The sequence below is a fragment of the Morone saxatilis genome, unplaced genomic scaffold (assembly GCF_004916995.1).
Source record: "Morone saxatilis isolate NCDOM2014 unplaced genomic scaffold, NCSU_SB_2.0 Contig5, whole genome shotgun sequence".
NCBI lineage: Eukaryota > Metazoa > Chordata > Actinopteri > Moronidae > Morone > Morone saxatilis.
In genome coordinates, this window is record NW_023340095.1 from 21,736,261 (window position 1) to 21,756,324 (window position 20,064).

Genomic DNA, 20,064 nt, shown 5'->3' on the forward strand with positions numbered 1-20,064 from the left:
AAACTCATTCTGGAATTAAAAAAAAACAAAACATTTATTTTACAAAAACATATACAGTCAGCTAAGAAAATAAATATAAATATGTATTAACATTTTTACAAATTAAAATAGCTGTAAACACTTAAAACCAAACACACTTCACACACTGAAGCAGTTCTGTTGAATCTGCTGCTCTGGTAGTTTCTCTACAGCACTTCATTATTCTAAGGCCTTTAACTGAAAATGTAAACAACATAAGTTATTGTTAAAATATTCAGATTAACACTGAATGAAGTTTGGTGGTAGCAGTACAAACAATAGACAGCCTACTCACTCTTTAGTTAGTAGATCATCAGTCTACTGACTAAAGGAGGGATTTCATTGCAAAGTTTCAGAGACATTCTTTGAATTACTGAAACTTTAAAGATGCCCTGTGGAGTTTTCTTGCATACATCCTGTTTGTAACTGTTACTGCATTGTTTACATCCATGGTAATGTGTCGGCACATTGCTACATCTCTTGCTGCATTACCACAACCTGTAGATCAGTGGAATAGTGTAACCTGCGTGTCCTCGTTGAACAAAGAAAGCAGGAACCCCCATTAACAAGATGAAACCGCTTTAGTCTCAAAGGTATCCTGCTGCATTTTTAACCACTAGTAGTACTATGAGAGATGTTGTGTTTCTAAGTTGGTTGCACACAGGTACATAGTATGACGCACATTCCTGCTGCTTATTTCATACTATTACACGTAGCAGTGAAGTTGAAGACTGCAAGAGTTAAAAATATTCTAACATCTACATTGCAAATGATTCCTGGGGAAGGGAATGCCTTGAGCCCGTTAGTTAGACTTCAGGGAGTGTTTTGGCAAGAAGCACTGAATGTAAAATTGTATTTAAGGAAACTCCACATGGTACCTTTGTGGGGAGAGGGGCGTGGCATGTTACAGACAGACAGAAGAGTGAAGGTATGGCAGCTAAGATGTGCTGGTGTGGGAGCAAGAGTGACTTTAAACAGTCTGTTTCCCTTAAAGCACCTGCACACCAACAAAGGTGAATTCACTTATTTGAAATGAATGGAGCCCTTATGCTGCAGACTGACTGCATCCCATTCATTTCTAAGTGGACTAGAGATGCATTTGTCTGTAGTAGCCTCTTTCGCTTCACACCAAATTCCATCCGACTGAACTTGGGCACAGTCACAAGGCTCGAGCTTGTTTCTACAGAGTGAGTGGGAATTTCCTGCCATTCAGTAGTACGGTTTGTTTATATTCTTGTTGTATAGGTGCACAGTGAAATAATAAAAGCAGCAGGGGAGCAGGGCTGCTGTTTGACTGTACTGAAAATGCTGTATAATTCACAACTGCTGCTGTTAGCATGCTATCTGCTGCAGTTTATGTTTATGCCCGTACCCGCCTGCTTCTTGCCACGGTAAATTCAGGCAAAATCCGATCTGACTGCAGCTTCAACAGTGAGCGGAAATGTACGCACTGTGTTTGATTGACATCCACCTTGCTCAGCTGTGAGCTGTGTTGCACCTGCCAGGGTGGGGTAAATTACACTTGTTTCACAGCAGACAGTTGGCAGTCGTAGCAGGAAAAGCTCAGGTATGTAATGCTTAATGGAACTGAGCCTTTGTTCAGGAAATGTGTTTTTCCTGCTACAAGTCACAATGTCTGATATGAAAATGGTCCATTAGTGCATGCACGTAATTCCCACAAAGCTCTGCCCACCTTCAGACTGAGCAGACCCCCCCTCAGCCAGGATAAGTGAAATCACCTGTGCAGGAGTGCTGTGCCTGTAAGAGTTCTAACAAGCAGGAGGATCAACTTTCTCACTTTACAACAAAAAATACATTAAATGCTATTAAAGGCTTATGACTTCCTCACACTCTTACTGTGGACTATCAGCTGCAGCTCTGCCTCTGATTTTGGCAGCACTAAATCCTAACCAGCTGACCTTTGACCTCCTCGTGGAGCAGAGAGGAGACGAGTGATTCTGGGTTTTCTCAAAAATTAGCCTTGGGAACCATAAAAGGTTTAAAGTTCTCATTAAGACGGCCTGTTGTCCACGATGACATTGCCATCTTTGTCTTTGATCCTGAGCCGTCCGGTGGGGTAGCAGGTCTCCTGCCTGCCGTCGCTGTAGACCGTCTTCACGGTACCGTCCGGATACTCCCTCCTCTTGTAGTCGGCCGTGTGGATCTCCTTCTGGCCTGTGTTGAAATGGATCTCCTTGGTGCCGTCCCTGACAGAGGCAGCATGCATTCACACCCAGTTAGTTTTTATTTAAGGTGGAAGTAGGTGAGACTTTAAAACAGAAACAAACTCCTGTCATCAGTCAGAAACTCAGCTCATTTCTTATAGTACTACTCGTCTCCAGTGGTAGTGTTACTGTTATATTACTAGTTTTAACTAGTTTAACTAGTTAGTTTAGTCCAGTGGTTCCCAAGCTGGTTGTCATCAGAACAGACGCAGAGAGCCGGAGCTGTGGTCTTTACTTACGGGTTGACTTGTATGATGGTCCCGTCTGTCAGCACGCTCTCCTCCCTGCCGTTGGGGAACAGATTCTTCACAGTCTGGTCCGGGAAAGTGATTTCCTTACGGCCATCTGGGAAGTGTTTTTCTGGAGTGGAGATAAAAAATAAAACTAATGTAGAACGCGGTGTAATCATAAGCATGCTGGTTTCAGTCACTGATGTGCAGTTTGTGGTGATCGACACACAGCCTGTGACAAAAGTCAAAGTTTTTTTGTTTGTTTTTTAAGTTGAATCCTTTGAGGAATGCCTATAAAATGTTTTTCCACTCGTGTTCCAATTAGATTAATAAATCAAAATAAAACCACTTGATAACTAAGCTGTCAAACTCCAGTGGTGGAAAGATCAGAGGTACTTATTATAGGCTACGTTATACTTTTACTCCATCACATAGATTTAATAGGGAAATATTGTACTTTTCACTCCATAATAAATGATACATTATTAAAGATTAAGCTCCACCACAGTATATAAAGTAGTTACAATTAGCCCCGCCATCATTAATATTTGAAGACATCACGACAACAAACAATGTCAGTGATGACACAAAATCTCAACGAACTCTCACCAGTCTGGTTGTTGGGGAAGTGCAGCACCTCCATGCCATCTGGGTAGGTGATGTGTGTGGTCTGGGTCTCAGCGTAGTAGTAGATCTGAGCACAAGGAGCAGAGCCGGGATTACAGCCTCACCAGTAGATGAATTCAGATGGGTAGCACAGCAAACATGCTTCTCATGTTGAGCTTATTCCACAACAGACTGCTCAAGGTTTAAGCTGTGAGCTCTACACAAATGAAAATCTCTTCTTTTCACATCACTCTGATATTACTGGATAAAAACAACAAATCAAGGTAAGACTATTTTCCCTCAGATATTAGAGAAGCTTTAAGTATGTTGACTGCCACATTGAGTCAAGACTGTTTGCAACCTTCTTTTATCACTTCACAAGAACAGATTTACACTCTAGTAAATCTTTGTAGTCTTTTTAGCAAAACTGATAGAAAAATGGTAACTAATGTTTTGTTCAGTGTAAGTATTTACACAAGGAGCATATTTGTGTTCAAATCTTAGCAAAGAAGGTAGAGGGTGTTTAAATTTAACCCCAAATGTGTACAGGTAGAGGAGGGGGAATCATCCATCATACATTTTTTATGAGCTTGAGATATTCAGTGTGTGTGTGAGGACTGCCTCTGGTCCTCCTGTTTAAATCTCAACCAACAAATCTGACTGGGAAAAGTTAGTCAGACACTCCCTCCCCTCCTTCAACAGTTACTGCCCTTGAGCCCTTTAACAAAACCTCTGTTGTAACAAAACCTGCTCAACAGTCTTGGCCTGGCTTTCTGTAGCACTAAACACACTCTTATTCTCTTGTTATTTTCAGTTGTGAGTTTAAACACACAAATCGATAGTTTGAGAATCTATACAATATCACCAAAGAAAATATATTGATTAAGATATATACAATATATAGTATTATCACGTATTGCAATAAAAGCACATTCCATTATCGTGATAACTGTGATAATCGTCAGTAGTTGACTTGAAAAAACTGTCTAGCTCTCCAGCATACAGGGAGTAGAGCATCTGTGATGCAATAAATGTTTCTTAGTACATTTAGTATATTTTCATGATTATCGTGATAATATTTTCACCAAGATAATTCTGACATGAAATTTTCATATTGTCCCACGCCTAATCACGACACAGTGGGGTTTTTTGTATTTCACATCCCTACTCACCACTCTCTGGTCGGCTGTGATCTGTTTAGTGTCTCCGTTGAAAAAGGTGACTTTGACAGTCAGTCCGTCTGCGGAAATCTCCTTCTTTGTCCCGTTGGGGAACGCAATAATGCGATCACCACCGGCCAGAACCTTCTCTATCTGAAGGATCACAACCAGGAAACCCACACACACACACACACACTGTAGTTTATTTTGACACGCATTCCCCAACAAATACACACTTGATTCATGTTTCGGAAAACTTCAGTCCCCTGCTGTTTCAGGAAATTATTGAGCTTTTTTAAGTTTTACATTTGTAAGCCATATTTAAAGATTTGCATCTTTAGTAGGAACACATGGGCCTTGGGCTAAAGAAACAGACTGAGGAAGTCAGGAACTATTGAGCAACAGACTACTACTATATTGTCTTTTCATGGGATTTGTGACAAGAGAAATATGAAATAAATGCAGCCTTATCTTTTACACTCCAGATAAAGGTCAACTGATAAAAGCAGTCATCTCCTGCTTTGAAATGTTACTCTTTGGAGTCTCAGAATGCTGAAAACATCTCCTGCCTGGTGTCTCCAATCCGGACACAGGATTCAGGATTTCATATTCTGGTGAAAATGACAAATCTTTCAACTTTCTCACCTTCCCATCCGGGTGTGTGATAACTTCCTGAGCTGATTCTTGGTCTTTGGCCTCACTGCTCTCTGGGTCTCTCGACGGAGAATCTCTTTTCTACAATGAGAAGATGTCAACAAACGGAACAAATGATTAAACACGGGCGTATTGACTGAGCCCTAACAGACAGCAGATGTCCAGGCTCTGACAGGCCAGAACCCTGAACAGGTTACGGTTAACAGCTGAACTGGCCACACCACTGTCAAAAGTCTCTAAGCAGGATCAGAGGCTGTAAATTAGCTTCATCTAGATGCCCAATACACATTGTATTTGTTTTCTTCCACTATATGACACTATTGAATTGTGTTGTCCCCGTTATATAACATTGGGACATTGGGATTGATGGACAGCCAGTGTAATAAACCAGTAATACATCATCTACCAGAGAAGAGCACTAAGGATGTCTCGTACCGGAGAGCAGATGTGTGTGCTGTGCTCCTGGTTTGGAGGTTTGTCCTCACTCTTGCTGGCGGGTGTTGACCTCTCCTCTGTCCTCCTGCCAGGCAATGAGGAGGAAGAGGAGGAAGAGGACGTGAAGCCTGGCCCAGATGGCCTCCTCAGGCTGCTCTTTATCACTGCTGACAATCGACACAAAAAATCTTGACCATTCTCAGCTATTCAAACAGCACTTGAGTCTTCACACCTTTACATACTGAGTGTTGGTTACATTCATTGTGGAGACTAAAGTTGGGGATGCAGGATTACAACCAGTTCACTCTGCAGCCTGCAGGGCTCAGGGTTTTTATGAGTAGGCCTGTCAGTGTTTCTGATTGTGTGATTCACCCACTCTGCAATGGGAAAACAACTTTGAGAACAACTGCACACTGACATGAAGGGACCCTTTACTTAAAGGCAGGAAACTTTCCACAACCATTATAAAACAGATTATTATGGCCACTTTGGAACAGTGGAAGCATGTTGTGAACACAGCACTGACATCATCACCATTTCGGTTGACATGGCAGCCTCATTAGCAAAGAGCCTTTTTCACATCCATCAAATACAGAGCAACATCATCATTCATTTAGTCATGTTTGTGTCCAGTCCAATCACTCTCCTTCTTTTCTGGTCTCTGAAAACCTGCAACCCCAAAACGATGTGCTAGAAATGTCCCTGTGAATGGAAACTGTACCTGTAGCACCCTTACTGCTCTCCCTGGAGCCCCTTCTCATGGCTGCAGCAGTCGTGCTCTGTGGAGGGCTGCTGCTGCTGTTTCCTCTGGAGTCAAGAGGACTCTGAAAACACAGAGAACTAGCTATGTCAATGTTATGCCAAACTTAGAAGAAATCTGAAGACATAATTCGAAATTAAAATGGAAATGGGATTTGGTCAATGAAAGATTTGGGGACTGTCACCTGATGCCTATTTACAAGGTTAACTGTCAAAGTCTGTGTGAAGATAACAAAAATCAGGATTATGGACCCATAATTCCTCCCACATTGTCCAAGTCACACTGATTTAAAATTATTCATTAAAGTTCAGACTGGACAAACATGAACAGTATAAACATGCTTACAGCAAATTTCACTCCTTTGGTCACAGATGACCCATTGTTTTCAAACATTTTGGGACAGTCTTTGGTTTCTTTGTCCATCTCTGCATTGACAGGGTTTTTCTTCCAGGCACTGAGGCGGAGCTTTTCCAACATACGAATCTGGAATTAAAAGAGAAGGTACATTTTAAAACACAACATGGCTGCAACTAAACAACGATATACTGTATACCCCAGTGTTCTGCATGCACTGGCAACCCTAACCCCATCAGTCTGTGCAGGGTGTATATGGGGTGAAAGGGTCAGAGGACCGGTGGGTACCTCGTCCCGGAGAGAACTGTTCTCCTGGCTGAGGGAGTCGATCTGTTGCCTCAGCCGGCTGTGTGTGGAGGCCCAGCGACTCTCCCTCCCTCTCAGCTCCTCCTGCAGGGAGCTCAGCTGCTGCTTCAACACCTGGCAAAAAGGGACAAGGGAAGGGAAGTTAAAACATTTCAAACTAAATTGTGATTAAGAGGGGAAAAGTTCAGTTGCTTGTGATTGTGCAACACACTTTTCTGAATCTACATACTGTTCATTCTTAACCCTGTGATGTGACTGGGAGTGTAACATTGGAACTCAAGTGATTTCATGTGAATTATTTGCATCTAAACAATGCTGAAATTCTGGTTTATGTCCAAACCTGGCCAATATGAACTCATTTTGTAACAAGTCAACTGATCATCGAATGGTTCTACATTGCGTGCATGTACACGGCATTTTAAATAATTCACTGATTTGATTTCTCCAGTCTCTATCTTAAACCTCCATCTTGAAAAGCTACACAGCAACGTTAGTATTTATTTGAAGTCATGTTTGTGCACATAAAGTAAAGTCGACTGAACAATCCTGGGACTGGAAATATTATAAATTATGAATTGTTGATGAGTGTTGTCTTTGTGTCACCTGGATTTCTTCTCGTTCCTTCTTGTCGGGCATGGCTCTGGCGGCCGACGCATGTTTCTCAAACAGTTTGCGCTCTTTCTGCAACTTCTTGTTCTCCTCCTTCTTGTACTCCTCAAACTTGGCCAGCTCCTCTGTTTTCATCTGCTCAAACTCCAAACGCTCTTTCCTACACAAACAGCAACAATGCAGACGTAAATCACACCAGCAAGCAGAGAGAATCACATAACTCCTCAAAATGTTTCTACGCAAGAGGTGCAAGGGTCAGATTATCAATCACGGTCTCCTAAAATGTTAAAGTGCAACCATTTTTTTCTCTTTAATACATGTCTTTGTAAAAGTCTACTGTGTAAGCAAACAATTATGAAACTGATGGAGTTTTAAAGTTGAGTATTGCTCTACTGAACTGTATATTTGTACTGAGATGAACCTTCAAAAACACTGCCACAACAAGAACCTGCAGAACTTTATTCACTCCAATATCAACATGGTCAGTAGAAGTAAAACATTTTCATTTTTGAAAAAAAGAAATTGCCCCACCTTAAAAACCACAACAACAATAATAATAATAATAATAGGAAATAAAAAGGACTCCGAGTGTAAACCTCTGTTTGGGAAGATAATTTAAAGGGTATCAAAACAACATTGAGTGCAGACAGATAAATCACCTGAGAGTTTCCTGATTTTTCTCATTCTCCTGTCTGAGTTTTGCAAGGGCAGCGTTCTCCTTCTTAAATCTCTCGATCTCAATCTCCAGCTCAACCAGTCTCTCCCTCAGCAGTCTAGACTGGACCTGCTGGCCTGGGGACGAGGACGAGGACACACACAGACACAGAAAACCAGTTAAATATCTGCCCTGAAGCCACTTAGGCCAAGGTTGCCCTTAAAACATTATGAGCACTGACTGGTGAAGTGAATGACACTGATTATCTGGTTATCATGGCTCCTGTCAGTGGGGGGCAGCAAGTCAACATTTTGTCCTCAAAGTTGATGACAGGAAAAAAGGGCAGACCAATGACAAAGACCATTAGAATAACTTAACATACTGGTGGACCAGTTAGTTAATGGTTACCTAAAGGTATGGGTTTCAGAGGCTGCAAGCCTTTTTACAATAAACTGGCTAAAAGTGGTGGCATCACTAATGCTCCCTCTGCTGCTGATGTAAAAAGACTAGCTGCAGACAGGCACTGCTGGCAGAGAGGAGGTGGAGGAGTTTGGTCTCAGCCTCAAAGCCTACAAGAACTGAGTTCATTTGCAGATACTATTAGACTCAAATCGTTACGTAACACTAGCTTTTGTTTTTAGCTCATTAATAGCACCTTTAAAATTAAAAGTAGACTACAAGACACAATAGAGTAACAGATAGCCGACCTCTGTTCATTCATGTGTAGTTTTTTATAAAGGTGCTGATTATGAAAATAAGTTGCAACCATACTGTCATGCATCAGTGCCAATCAAATTTATGTGTGAACGGCGATAAAAAAGTGAGAATCAACATACTGATACAGAAAGTGTTTGTCTCACCTGTCTCCACCTCTGGCTTTTTGGAATCTGGAGCAACAGAAGCAGCAGGAGGGGGAGGAGGGAGAGGTGCATTGTGGGCCTTCGGCTTCAGCGAGGGGAACAACCTCGTCATGAGCTGGGAGGCGGGAGGAGGAGGAGGATCTGGCTCCTGATTAGCTGAACCAATAACTGTGCCCTTATCCAGACCCACAACTTTACTCACTGCCACCTTCCTAAACAGAGTCCGCTCTGGTGGTGAGACTTCATTGGCTGTTGCCTTGGAAACTGGACAAACTCCTCGACTGTCATTGGCTGTGTCAACTGCAGTGTCCTCCAGGTCATTCCATGTGTCATTGTCGTCAAACACTACTCCACCCTGCTGTCTATCTTTGTCCTCTATCAGAGTGGACTCGTCAGCATTGCTGAGGACGCTGTCACTCTCCCCATCATCAGCTTGTGTCACATCTGAAGCTGAATCCCTGCAACTGTCTTCGTCCTGATACGACCGCTTGTCGTATGGCGGGTTAGAGTGTGCAGGAAAGCAAAGAGTGCTGGGAAACAGAGGTGGTGTGACCGCCACTTCCTGATCTTCAAATTCAGAGCCGCCACAGGATAATGAGACATCAGAGTCCTCGTGCTTGTCCTCTTCCTCCTTATCCTCACTTCCCACTTTGTTCTTGAGTGCATCGTCTCTCATCTTCACCACAGAAGCTTCTGAGTTCATGGAACTGCTTTGACAAGCCAAACCACCAATACTACCAACACTACTGCACCTCTGAAGTGCACCTTTGGGAGGTGACTTAATGGGGGTAGAGGAGAGCCGTCGCTGGTGGAGCCCCTTGGCAACCTGCAGGTGCCGATGATGCTGGTCCATCTGAAGAACCTGGAAGTGCAGAACAGTGAGTGAAAAGAATCCACACCAGCTTTTTTATGCCTATACTGAACAGCCAACATGAAATGAGGGGAAAGAGAGACAGGGAATGACACACAACAAAGGTCCCAGCCTGACACAAACCGGGACTGTTAACCTCTAGACCACAAAGGCGATCCACTATGGTCAGAGGGAAGAAGCTGCCAACACAACACTGACATGAGTAGCACAGTTCAATGCCAGAACACTAAAGCAAGCTATAAGCTATAAGAAACCAAGTACAAGTAGTCATGTGTGAGCCATTGCCATTATAAAAAAATTGATGATAACAGCTTACACTAGACAAGGTATCCAAGACAAGTGATGCAATCAGGCACAAAATAAATCAAATGAAGCATTAAGCTACATTTAGAATGGATACAAGTAGAGCAGGAATTCACAAATAATCAGAGTATACATATCTGACCTATCACACAGAAATCACGAGTGGGTTGAATAACACACCTTCATGACAAAGGAGGAGTTGGATGAGAAAGACAGCTCCTCGGCTGCTTGCTCCAGCAGCTCAAACTCCCCCAGCTCCATGCTTTCCAACTGTCGGTCACACTCCCAGTGCTGGAGCTTCTCCTGAAACGACAACTCAAACGAATTCTGTGGACCTTCGTCTCCTCCTCCTCTGTCTGACCCCTTTCTTCCTTCTCTTGAACCACAACTTTTCTCTCCAGCTGCATCACGTTCAGTCTTTTCTGGCCCTCTTAACATGCCCACCTGTTTTGTTACAGGGTTCGGCTGCATGTTGTCACCAGGGGTCCTCGCAGCCCGAGCTGATAGACCCACTTTCCTATTATTCTGCTCCTTGACTTGTCCCTGTTGATGTTGTCTGGTTTGTCTACCATCTGGGTTGGTTTGAACAGACACTGATCCTTTTGTGTTCTGTCTTTGATGACTACCCAAAACTTTCGTGTGTGCTGCCTTACTAACTCTGATGTCCTGGGGTGGCGAACTTGGACCTTTCGGACGGTTTTCCTTGTTGAGTGTGGCGGTTTTACGCTGGACGGGAAGCTGCTGGACAACGTTTGTGCAACCTCTCAGGATGGCTACAGGCTCTGAGTTGCTGCGGGAGATTACTCTGGCCGGGAGTTGAGATTTGTCCTTCTTCACCTCCATTTTTGGTAATGAGGCTTGGCGATTGTTGGTAAATCTTGAGAGACCCTCGCCTCGCTTCAGAAAGGCCCTCTTGGGAGGGGCTCGTACAGCTTCAGCTACGTCTCGGCTCTGTTAAGGTGAGGAGACACAATGTGAATATAATGTCAATTTGGACGTTTATTGCATTAAAAAAAAACAACAACTTGGTATTGTAGAATTGTATTGTAGTAAAGCCTAAGATAACAAAGCTTCCTTGAATGCACAAATATGGAGAGGCTCTGCTTGCAACTACATTACCACATAACAATAACAGTCAGTCTGGAATAAATTAAATGTAAGGTTCATAAGTAAATGACAAAAAAACTATTTACTTTTTACTGTTTGTAAGGAGACTTTACATTCTCTGACCTGCTGTTGCCGGGCAGACTTCAGCCTCTGCTCCTCCAGCCTCAGCTGCTCCTCCACCAACTCCTCAAATGTCTTCTTCTGACCCCCGATAGGTCTGGAAAGGGGCACACAGACACACACAAGGTGAATGTATGCAGACAGAAATGTTTCTCAAGAAATACACTCACACAACGCATTAAACATAACAGTCACACTAGCGCCACATTTCTGCTGCATGACTTGCTAGGTTTATCTCTTCATAGAGAGTCTCATTTTAACACCATATATTACTGAAATACAGTATTTACCTGTCATGGAAGACAGTATCTTCTTTTCTGCTGTTGTCTTCAGTCAAAACCATACCACTACTTGGTATTAATGAGTCATCATGCTCGTTATAATGGCTGGTATCGATACTCTGTTCCTGATCATTTTCTCTGGAGTTCCACGTGCCTGTAGGAGACACACACTGTTAGAATTTCACACTGAAGTTATTTATCTCCACAATCATGTCATAAACTTGATGAAAGTAAGAGATGGTTGCTATACTCCAAATGCAAATACAAAAAATTTTACAAATTCTGTTTTCACCTTGTGCTTAAAAACATTTTTCCTCACCCTGTTCCTCATCCTTCTCATAATCCTGACCTCCTGGTAGCCGCTGCTGTTTCCCTGCTGGTGAGAGCTCTTGTTCCTGTCGAAAGCCATAGGGGGCCCCCTTTGGACCCCTTCTGCAGTTTATGGTGGGGCTGTACAGGGTCTCTGTGTGATGATAGTTTCCCTGGAGCGAGTTCTCCCCCAATTCTGCTTCTGACTGCCCTGAACCCTCTGTGTGATCTGTAAGATACATTAGTCACTTCACTGTGTGTGTAGAATATACAAATAAAGAAGCTACAACGAAGTGAAGGCAAGGCAAATACAAACACATCACTCTCCAACCTACATATTTTATATCTTAAGTGAAACAAATTTTTACATGATGTGCAGTTATGTTCTCTTTTTCTACCTCCTGTGCAGTCCTGGGGTCCATTTATCATTCCCAGCAGCTGCTGCTGCTCCTCCTGGAGTCGAAGCAGCTCCTCCAGCTGATGGGCTTTTAGCTGCTCCTGCATGTGCTGCTGCCATTTTCTCAACTGCACAAACACACATTGTTATATTTTAATTAGCGATGTAGCTATCACTCCTATCTTGATGCTTGTCAGTGTGTGCACTGCACATACTGACAGGTTAACATATTCAAAGTGCTAACTGACTTGCATGCACGCACTTCCATCTCTGAGTCCTTGCTGAGCCTTAGGGGAAAAACACTAATAATAGCAAGGTTAGGCCCAGAGTGTGTGTAATGGAAGTGGGGGTATTAAGTTAACAGGCAGCAGTGATATAATCAACACTGACATCCACACAATTCACACTGTCACGGCAGAAGCCCTAACGTTAGTAATAAATGTGTTGTTGCAGGTTGTTGCACTTTTTTAAGTGCATACTTAAAAATAGAGATCAATAACTAAAGGACCTTCTCTAATATATCACAATATCTGTTTAGGTACAGAAAATCTGAGTTATGTTGTCAGTGGGAAGAGCTGTCTATTTTAGATGGCATGTTCACCTATTACAGATATTATACTGGAGGAAATCTGACTGAAACATCTTTGTAGTGTTCATTTTGACCACCAGCTTGTGCATCAGAACATCAAAAACTCATGATATGATTACAGTGACAGCAATGCAATAGTGTCCTTACCTGTTCTAGCTTCATGGTCAGAGGCAGATCCTGGGATTTGCTCGCCATCTCATCCAGACTATCCAACTCTCCATCTGAATGTCTTGGAGGCACAGAGGACAGACCGTTCACAGGCCTGTCAGTCCCAGCCCTCTCTCCTGCAGGTGACCGGGCAAATCCATCCACACCGAAGCAGCTGCTGTCTGCGGAGGCGGGCAGAGGTGCGAAGTCGGAAGAAAATGAGTCGTCTGGTTTCAGAGACGGAGATCCGACGATGGAGGTGTGGCGCAAGGAGCCAGCCAAGTCCGGACAGGGGTTTAGGATCACCCCGGCTCTGGCGCTACTTGGCATCCACCGAGCCAAGAAGTCGGACTGGGAGAACTGAAGCCCGGCTGGAGATGACATGATGACCGTGCTGTCTCAGGCAGGGCTCGCTAATCCGGGATTTGAACGACAGATTATGGTGACAGGTTAAGGGTTAATAACACCGTGAATAAACGCCGTGCAGCACACTCTAGTCTAGATGATGCCCAGATCCAAGAAAAGTATATATAGCAACCGGTTTACGTTGAAATAACATTAGCTAACTTAACGTCATGTGGCTTCAGTAGGTTAACGTTGCACCGTAGCATGTCACAACAGCAGTGTCGGTTTTAAATGAGCGTTTGTTTGGTTAGCAACAGCGAACTAAATCATAGTTTATGAAGACAAACCGGCTCAATCATTGACAGCGTGACAACATTCATGAACATGGAGCTAACTTAACTGTTGCTGTCTTACAGTTCAACTAGCGACAACACTTTGATGGTGCTCTTAATATGTGTTCATTGTCCATTTTCGGTGCATTTAAAAGGCTTCCTTGGTGATACTTGCCTGTTGTTAGCAGGCTGCGCTTTACTTAGGTACAAAAAGTTTTTTTTTTTTTAAGTGTTACACTGTGGCGACGAAGCAAAAAAGTTATCAGTATTAATAAAAGTGTCATAGCACATATGAGTTAACTTACCTGTAACATGGGAGGAAAGCGGTGTTACTGCAGTAAAACAACAACAACAGACAGAAGTTTCGAAGGCTGCCGCCATATCAAAACAAAGCCCGCGAGAGTAAAAACCGGCGACAAATCTGTTGTTGCATTATGGGTAATGTAGTTCAACTTTTTATAAAACTGGCGGTTTGGCTAATCTTTTTTTCATATGCATGAATATAGTAGGTTAATATGTACAAAGAACAAGTTTTAGAAAATTGAAGGTGAAATTTGTGGCAAATATAATTTTTGGTAAAACTAGCTTTGAATTATATCCGGTTTAATCGCAAAAATATTTCACAATAAAGGTCAAAGAGTGAATGGAATCTAGCGTGCCGTTGAATTTTCATTTTGTATACTGAAAGTTTTTATGAAGTCTACATCGCATTATTATTTATATTATCATATCCTTACTTTTATGGTAAACATAAGTAATTTATATTAAATAATTTGGACAAGAACTTTTATACTAATATCTACGCACCGGATGTATTATCTGACAGCTGTGATTGGTCGATACGAAAATACTGAGTTCCACGTTCGAGCAACTGACACTGACCTGAAAGTGTCGGAACAATGGAAAAGATTATATGTAATGTCCACGGTAAGTCACAATAAGTTAATCCTAATTAATTGTTTGTTGTAAAATAGATTAGATTTTGCATTGAGTTTTCAGACGTCATATTTGTGATTTAGCTCTAAAACATTGTTTATGTGCATGACACGGCAGTTTCTTTCAATGAGCTGTGTAACTTTTGACTTGACCAAACCTATTTCGGCGTATGTGCCACGCTTACTTGCAGTGAGCACCAAGTTTCTCATTAGTTAAATAAGTCGTTCTTTGTGTCCCCTTACAGGCAGCGTGTGTATGTTAAAGACGGGCGTAAAAGATGGACCAAATAAAGGCAAAAGCTTCTACGTCTGCGTTGACAAGCAAGGCTGTGATTTCAGTCAAGTGGCCAGGTATTCACATCACAGAGGGCACACATTTCTTCACGGATCCCCTGTGTGAGACACTGTGAGACACATTTAGAGAGGGTTGGATCCCTGTACCCTCCACAGCGGTGACATCATTGTGAAAGAGCTACCGGTTCCTCTATAACAAAACCTACACTGTAGTTTAACCCAGAAGTGTTCAAAAGTCTAGTACCTCAAAGTAAAGATGTATGAGAGCACTTTAATATACCTAAACATCTGAAATATCTGTTTTGCTTATAGAATCAAATGGATACAGTTGTATACATTTGGTTTATCTCTTAGGCACATCTAATTTTATTCTATTCATATGAGCAATGACTTCATACATGCTGGGTGTGAGTCTATCCATTGCAAACATTTGAGGTTATAACAGGTGATTATTTAATGGCATTTTAGTTCAATTGTTTGGCAAATTTATGTTTCTATTTCAGCATTTCACCATCCCACTGCCTCCATCATGAAGATTCAATAGTGGAACTCCAAGCTCTCACCTTCATTCAACAACAGCAGAGCCACAAGTGGGTAGTTTTTATAAATGGGGGTAATTTACAGTAATACAACTTACAATAAAAGTAATGAAATGTCATTCCTGTTGTAGCTTTACATTTAAATTAGAAAAGATACTGGTCTGTATGTGATAGCACACGTGGTTGGTTGGACTGGACCTCTGACTGACTCTTGCTTTCTCCTCTTCCAGGTTGTTCTACCGATGTGTTGTGGGTAAAAAAGCAGGCCAGAGGTGGTGTGGAAACGTGCCTTGGACTGCAGTAAGACAGCACCATACACCCCCATATTTATATACTTTAAATACCTTTGCCACCAAATTTCTCTGGGACTTATTAGCTGCAGACAATTCCTCACATCTCTTCAACTCTGTCTCCAACCCTTACGATCCCAGCGTTTCCAAAGAGACCAAATATGTTAGTGTCACATGGTTAAGAAATTACTATAGCGATATAACTGGACATATAGGAAAAGTCCAGTCAGGAATCCTTGTTTCCTTGTTTTCTGATGTTTTATAGACCAATCAGTCAGTCAGTTAATGGAGGATAGCATACTAATCGATTTTGAAAATAGTTGTTTGATGCAGCTCTACAAAAGATATTGTAAAACAGTGAACTTCTTTCTTTTGATTTTAAGTAGTTTCCTAATTTGTACAAATAAATATAACTTAAGTCTCCACCTCCCAAAGATTGATTGGTTTTGATAACTTTCCTGAATACAGCTACCCATTTTTAAAATGTCTGTTGTCTTATGTTGTTGCAGCCAGAGAAAGAAAAGAGAAACCCTCTATCTGACACACAGCTACAGCCCTCCTGCCTGCCGCCTGTCCGAAACCCCTTTAAGGTTCCTGGCAAGGCGGATAAGGACTCTGAGTGGAGAAGGACGCAGTGTGGTGAAGGTGAAGAGAAAGGTGGTGAGGCAAGTGAAGGTTATCAGAAAGAAAACGTGGAGAGCGCAGGAGCAGGAGTGGAAGAAGAGGAGGAAGGAAAGCTGAGTTTGTCGGATACTTACCGAGGTAAACAACTTCCAGCTGGGATGAAGGTAAAGAAGAGAGTTTCACATGAGGAGAGAAACTTGGAGAAAACATCAGATAAGGTGCAAGACAAGACTAAAGAGAACCACAATGAGCCAGGAGTAGCAGATAAAATGATTTCTACCTCCAGTGTCAAGGCTGTTCGTCCTGAGAAAATAAATCCAACTTCACAGGATCCTCACAAGGACTCGCCCCAGAAACCAAACGATGGAGAAACCTGTCTGGTGGAACAAAGTGACTCTACTGTAAAACAGAGTGTCTCTAAATCTGCATCCGCTAGTAGCACTCAGGCTTCCAGAGACTCTGATAACACCAGGAACCTCGCATCTAAGAAACCAACACAACCCACAGAGTCCGGTCAAACCAAAAACCACCAAGACGATGATGACGATTTAGTGTTGGTGTCTGTGAAACCTGCTACTCAGAAAACCCCTCCTGCTACTGCTGTCCAAAAGACCCTGACCACCTTCCCCGGGTTCCAGCCAGCTTCTAAGGTCAAAGGTCAGCAGGAAGATCCCCAAGGGATGCGCAGCCTGCTCACTGCTCAACTCCAACAGAAGAAGGTGAGTAAGTGATTAACTGTGAAAAAGACAAATGGCCATATGGACAGATTAGCTGGACAAGTACTGTATTTCTGAGGCTAATACCAATATTGTTATAAAGCAATGTTTCTCAAATGTTTTACACCATTTACCACCTCAGAAAATATTAACACTAATGACAGTTTATGCACTTGATTCTTTGATTTTCATTATATTTTCTGTGTATCCTTTTTTTAATGTGTCTGTCCTCTCACCCTCGTTTTCCCTCCTGTTAAGGCCACTTTGTCTGTGGTGAATGTGGCAGCTCTGCCAGATAAAGGTGAGAGGCTGAGGACTCAGGTCAAGGAGCTGGAGGACGCACTGGAGTCTCTTAGCCTCACCGCTGCATCTCAGCCAGGTAACTCACTAACAATATAGGAACGATATATTGCTGTTGTAAGAATAATGCAAAATCTCAGGTTTCTCACTCATTCCACTAGGAATCACAGTTAGCTCTGACCGACATGTTGTAGGGACAAAGTATGAGCGTCGGTCTTTGTCATGTAATACATTGCAGCTGATTTTTAAAAAAAAAAAAATAATATATATATATATATATATATATATTTGAAATTTTGAAAGTCATTCTTTTCCCTGGATGAAGCAACAGTTAAATAAGATGCTAGTGTACCTTACATAAGAAACACCAAAATACAGGGGAGATAAGAGATGCGAAACGAAAGGTTCTATCATATTATAAGTATGGTGGTACAGTTGAATTTACATTAATGTCAGTGTCTGCAACTATAATGTACAAATCACTTTCAGAGTCCCAGGCTGGATGTAGCAGCGATGATGCCAGTCCGGGTAGTAGTCAGGCTAAAAACCCATTCAGCCGACAGGGCGGCACCATCCTGCTCCCCATCCTCCCAGCCCCGGGGCCCTCCCAACACCAGGCCTCCAGCAGCTCTCTGGGGCTCCAGCTGAGCCAGGGGTACACCCAGACGTATGGAGGTAAGCCAAACAGGGAGGTTGAAGACATTTCTGATCTTTGATTTATAGGAATTCTGTCAAAAAGGGGCTATTCTTCCTCTCCAACATTTGCCATCATTTGCATGTCCCATTGTCTTTTTTTTCTCTGTTTTCATTTAGTTTTTCGATCCTTACTGTTTTTCTCCAGATTTTCTTTCACTGCTTTCGTTTATCACTCATGTAAACACCCTAACTCTCAGCCCTTCCTTCTTCTAGCGAACCAGCAGGCCCAGGCCTTTTATGGTGGCAGGATGACCGAGGACCGTCTGCTGGCAGTGAAAAACGCCACCTGCGAGGCCATAGACCATCTCCACAAATCTGTAGAGTCCTGCCCCGATCCTGAGGCCGAGGTTTCAGACCCCAAAGGCATCAAGGTGCGACACTCCTTCAGTTGCTAGCCTGGTTCTTCATCAGTCCTTCACTCAGAATATCTGACAGCACTAATGAGATTTTTGGCAAAACTAAAGGAAATTATGCAATTATTGTTTAATATGTTTTAAAATGAAGAAAAACAATTCTATCTAAAAGTATGTGGACACAGGCTTGTGTACACCCTGATCTGGGGCTGAGTTGTGTTTTCAACTTTGTGGTAACAGTTTGGTGAAGAAGAACTGTTCCTGTTTCAACATGACAGTGCCCCTGTGCACAAAGCCAAGTCCATAAAAATAGTTTTCCCAGTTTGGTGTGGAAGAACTTGATTGGCCTGCACTCAGCTCTGACTTCAACCCATCCAACACCTGGAATGCCAACTGTGAGCCAGACCTTATTACCCAACATCAGTGTTGGACCTCACTAATGCACTTGTCTGAATGGGTGCAAATCTCTAAAATCTCTTTCTAAAAATCTGAAGTCTGAAACAAGACTTATACAATAACTTGTAAAAGCGCTGTGTTTGGGAATGACCTATTCCATCAGTCAGATTGCTGTCTTTGGGTGTCCACATACTTTTGACATAGTGAATTTACTAATTTTGGAAAGAAGTTCTTAAAATTTGTTGCTTAAAATTTGCTTAATCAATTGGGTATGAGCCTCTACTGTATGTCCTCTTTTGATTGATCCATTGTATTACTCGAATAACATTGTCCTCTTGTGATTGGTCGGTCAGGTGTCGCTACTGGCCCATCAGAGGAGAGCTTTGGCCTGGCTGCTGTGGAGAGAAACTCAGAAACCCTGTGGAGGAATTCTGGGTATGTTCACTTTTGATCTTTATTAAATCTGTTACTATGAAGACTGATAAGAAGTCTTAATGAAAGATGTGAGATAAAGGTGGTACAGTATAATGTGTTTTATGTCAGAGAATCTTAAAATTCGAATTTTCTCTTCATCGTTTCTCCTTCTTGTTCTTCTCATTTCTTTTCTCTCTTTTTCTCTCTGGATTCAGCGGATGACATGGGTCTGGGAAAAACCCTGACCATGATCGCTCTCATACTGGCCAAAAAGATCAAGGCAAAAGAGGAAGATGAAAAGAAGGAAGAGAAGAAGGCGGAGAGCTGGATCTCCAAAAGTGGTAACTAGAACCTCTTCTTACTCAGTCAACTGGTATAAGAATACAGCAATGTAACATTATGTCCATGCAATTCATATTTAAATGGATTCTGGAGGTGAAATCCTATGGTGAATATTCAGAGTATGCACATTTTGATTGTTTGTTGATCTTCCAGACTCCCTCCTCGTGGTCTCTAAAGGCACTCTGATCATCTGTCCTGCTTCCCTGGTCCACCACTGGAAGAGAGAGATTGACAGACATGTGAAGACATCCAAGTTGACTGTGTACCTGTACCACGGCCCCAACCGTGAAAAAAGTGCTAAAGTGTGAGGGAACTATGCACACAGACATACACTCTACTGTTGTTTTCTCTTTTCTGCACTCTGTTACCAAGAAAACCTTGTTTTCTTTGGTCTGAGCAGAGAACAAACAAAGGATAGTTTTGTATGTGCTTCATTTATCTTTATGCCTACCAGTTACACATTGAAATGTATCTATAAAGAAGATTAATACT

General features: G+C 42.3%; 2 protein-coding genes across 2 annotated transcripts in view; one reads left to right on the forward strand and one right to left on the reverse strand.

Moving 5' to 3' along the window:
• Window positions 1–118: 118 nt before the first annotated feature.
• cenpj (centromere protein J) lies at window positions 119–13,409 on the reverse strand. Its single transcript, XM_035675963.1, has 18 exons — window positions 12,997–13,409; window positions 12,262–12,388; window positions 11,874–12,092; window positions 11,564–11,708; window positions 11,277–11,370; window positions 10,227–10,997; window positions 8,873–9,734; window positions 8,017–8,149; window positions 7,352–7,517; window positions 6,731–6,862; window positions 6,434–6,571; window positions 6,050–6,152; window positions 5,329–5,495; window positions 4,885–4,974; window positions 4,252–4,392; window positions 3,083–3,167; window positions 2,483–2,603; window positions 119–2,225 (listed from the first exon to the last, which is right to left on the reverse strand). The coding sequence occupies exons 1-18, from the start codon at window positions 13,378–13,380 to the stop codon at window positions 2,030–2,032; spliced, it is 4,074 nt and encodes a 1,357-aa protein (XP_035531856.1). The 5' UTR covers window positions 13,381–13,409; the 3' UTR covers window positions 119–2,029.
• Window positions 13,410–14,508: 1,099 nt separating this feature from the next.
• Window positions 14,509–20,064, forward strand: part of ttf2 (transcription termination factor, RNA polymerase II) — a 12,344-nt gene continuing 6,788 nt past the window's right edge. Inside the window, exons 1-11 of the mRNA XM_035675955.1 lie at window positions 14,509–14,600; window positions 14,854–14,959; window positions 15,406–15,492; window positions 15,672–15,741; window positions 16,241–17,074; window positions 17,330–17,450; window positions 17,861–18,046; window positions 18,281–18,438; window positions 19,170–19,251; window positions 19,446–19,571; window positions 19,726–19,876. Coding sequence (XP_035531848.1) covers window positions 14,573–14,600; window positions 14,854–14,959; window positions 15,406–15,492; window positions 15,672–15,741; window positions 16,241–17,074; window positions 17,330–17,450; window positions 17,861–18,046; window positions 18,281–18,438; window positions 19,170–19,251; window positions 19,446–19,571; window positions 19,726–19,876 — 1,949 coding nt within the window. The 5' untranslated portion in view covers window positions 14,509–14,572. The remainder of the gene's footprint in view (window positions 14,601–14,853; window positions 14,960–15,405; window positions 15,493–15,671; window positions 15,742–16,240; window positions 17,075–17,329; window positions 17,451–17,860; window positions 18,047–18,280; window positions 18,439–19,169; window positions 19,252–19,445; window positions 19,572–19,725; window positions 19,877–20,064) is intronic.

Excerpts from the sequence above, each read along its gene's own strand:
- cenpj (XM_035675963.1), bottom strand. The coding sequence starts at position 13,380 with ATGTCATCTCCAGCCGGGCTTCAGTTCTCCCAGTCCGACTTCTTGGCT. Across the intron at positions 12,093-12,261 it reads ACCCCAGGACTGCACAGGAG|ATCACACAGAGGGTTCAGGG; the intron begins GTAGAAAAAGAG and ends TGTATCTTACAG. Across the intron at positions 6,153-6,433 it reads CCAAAGGAGTGAAATTTGCT|AGTCCTCTTGACTCCAGAGG; the intron begins GTAAGCATGTTT and ends CTGTGTTTTCAG.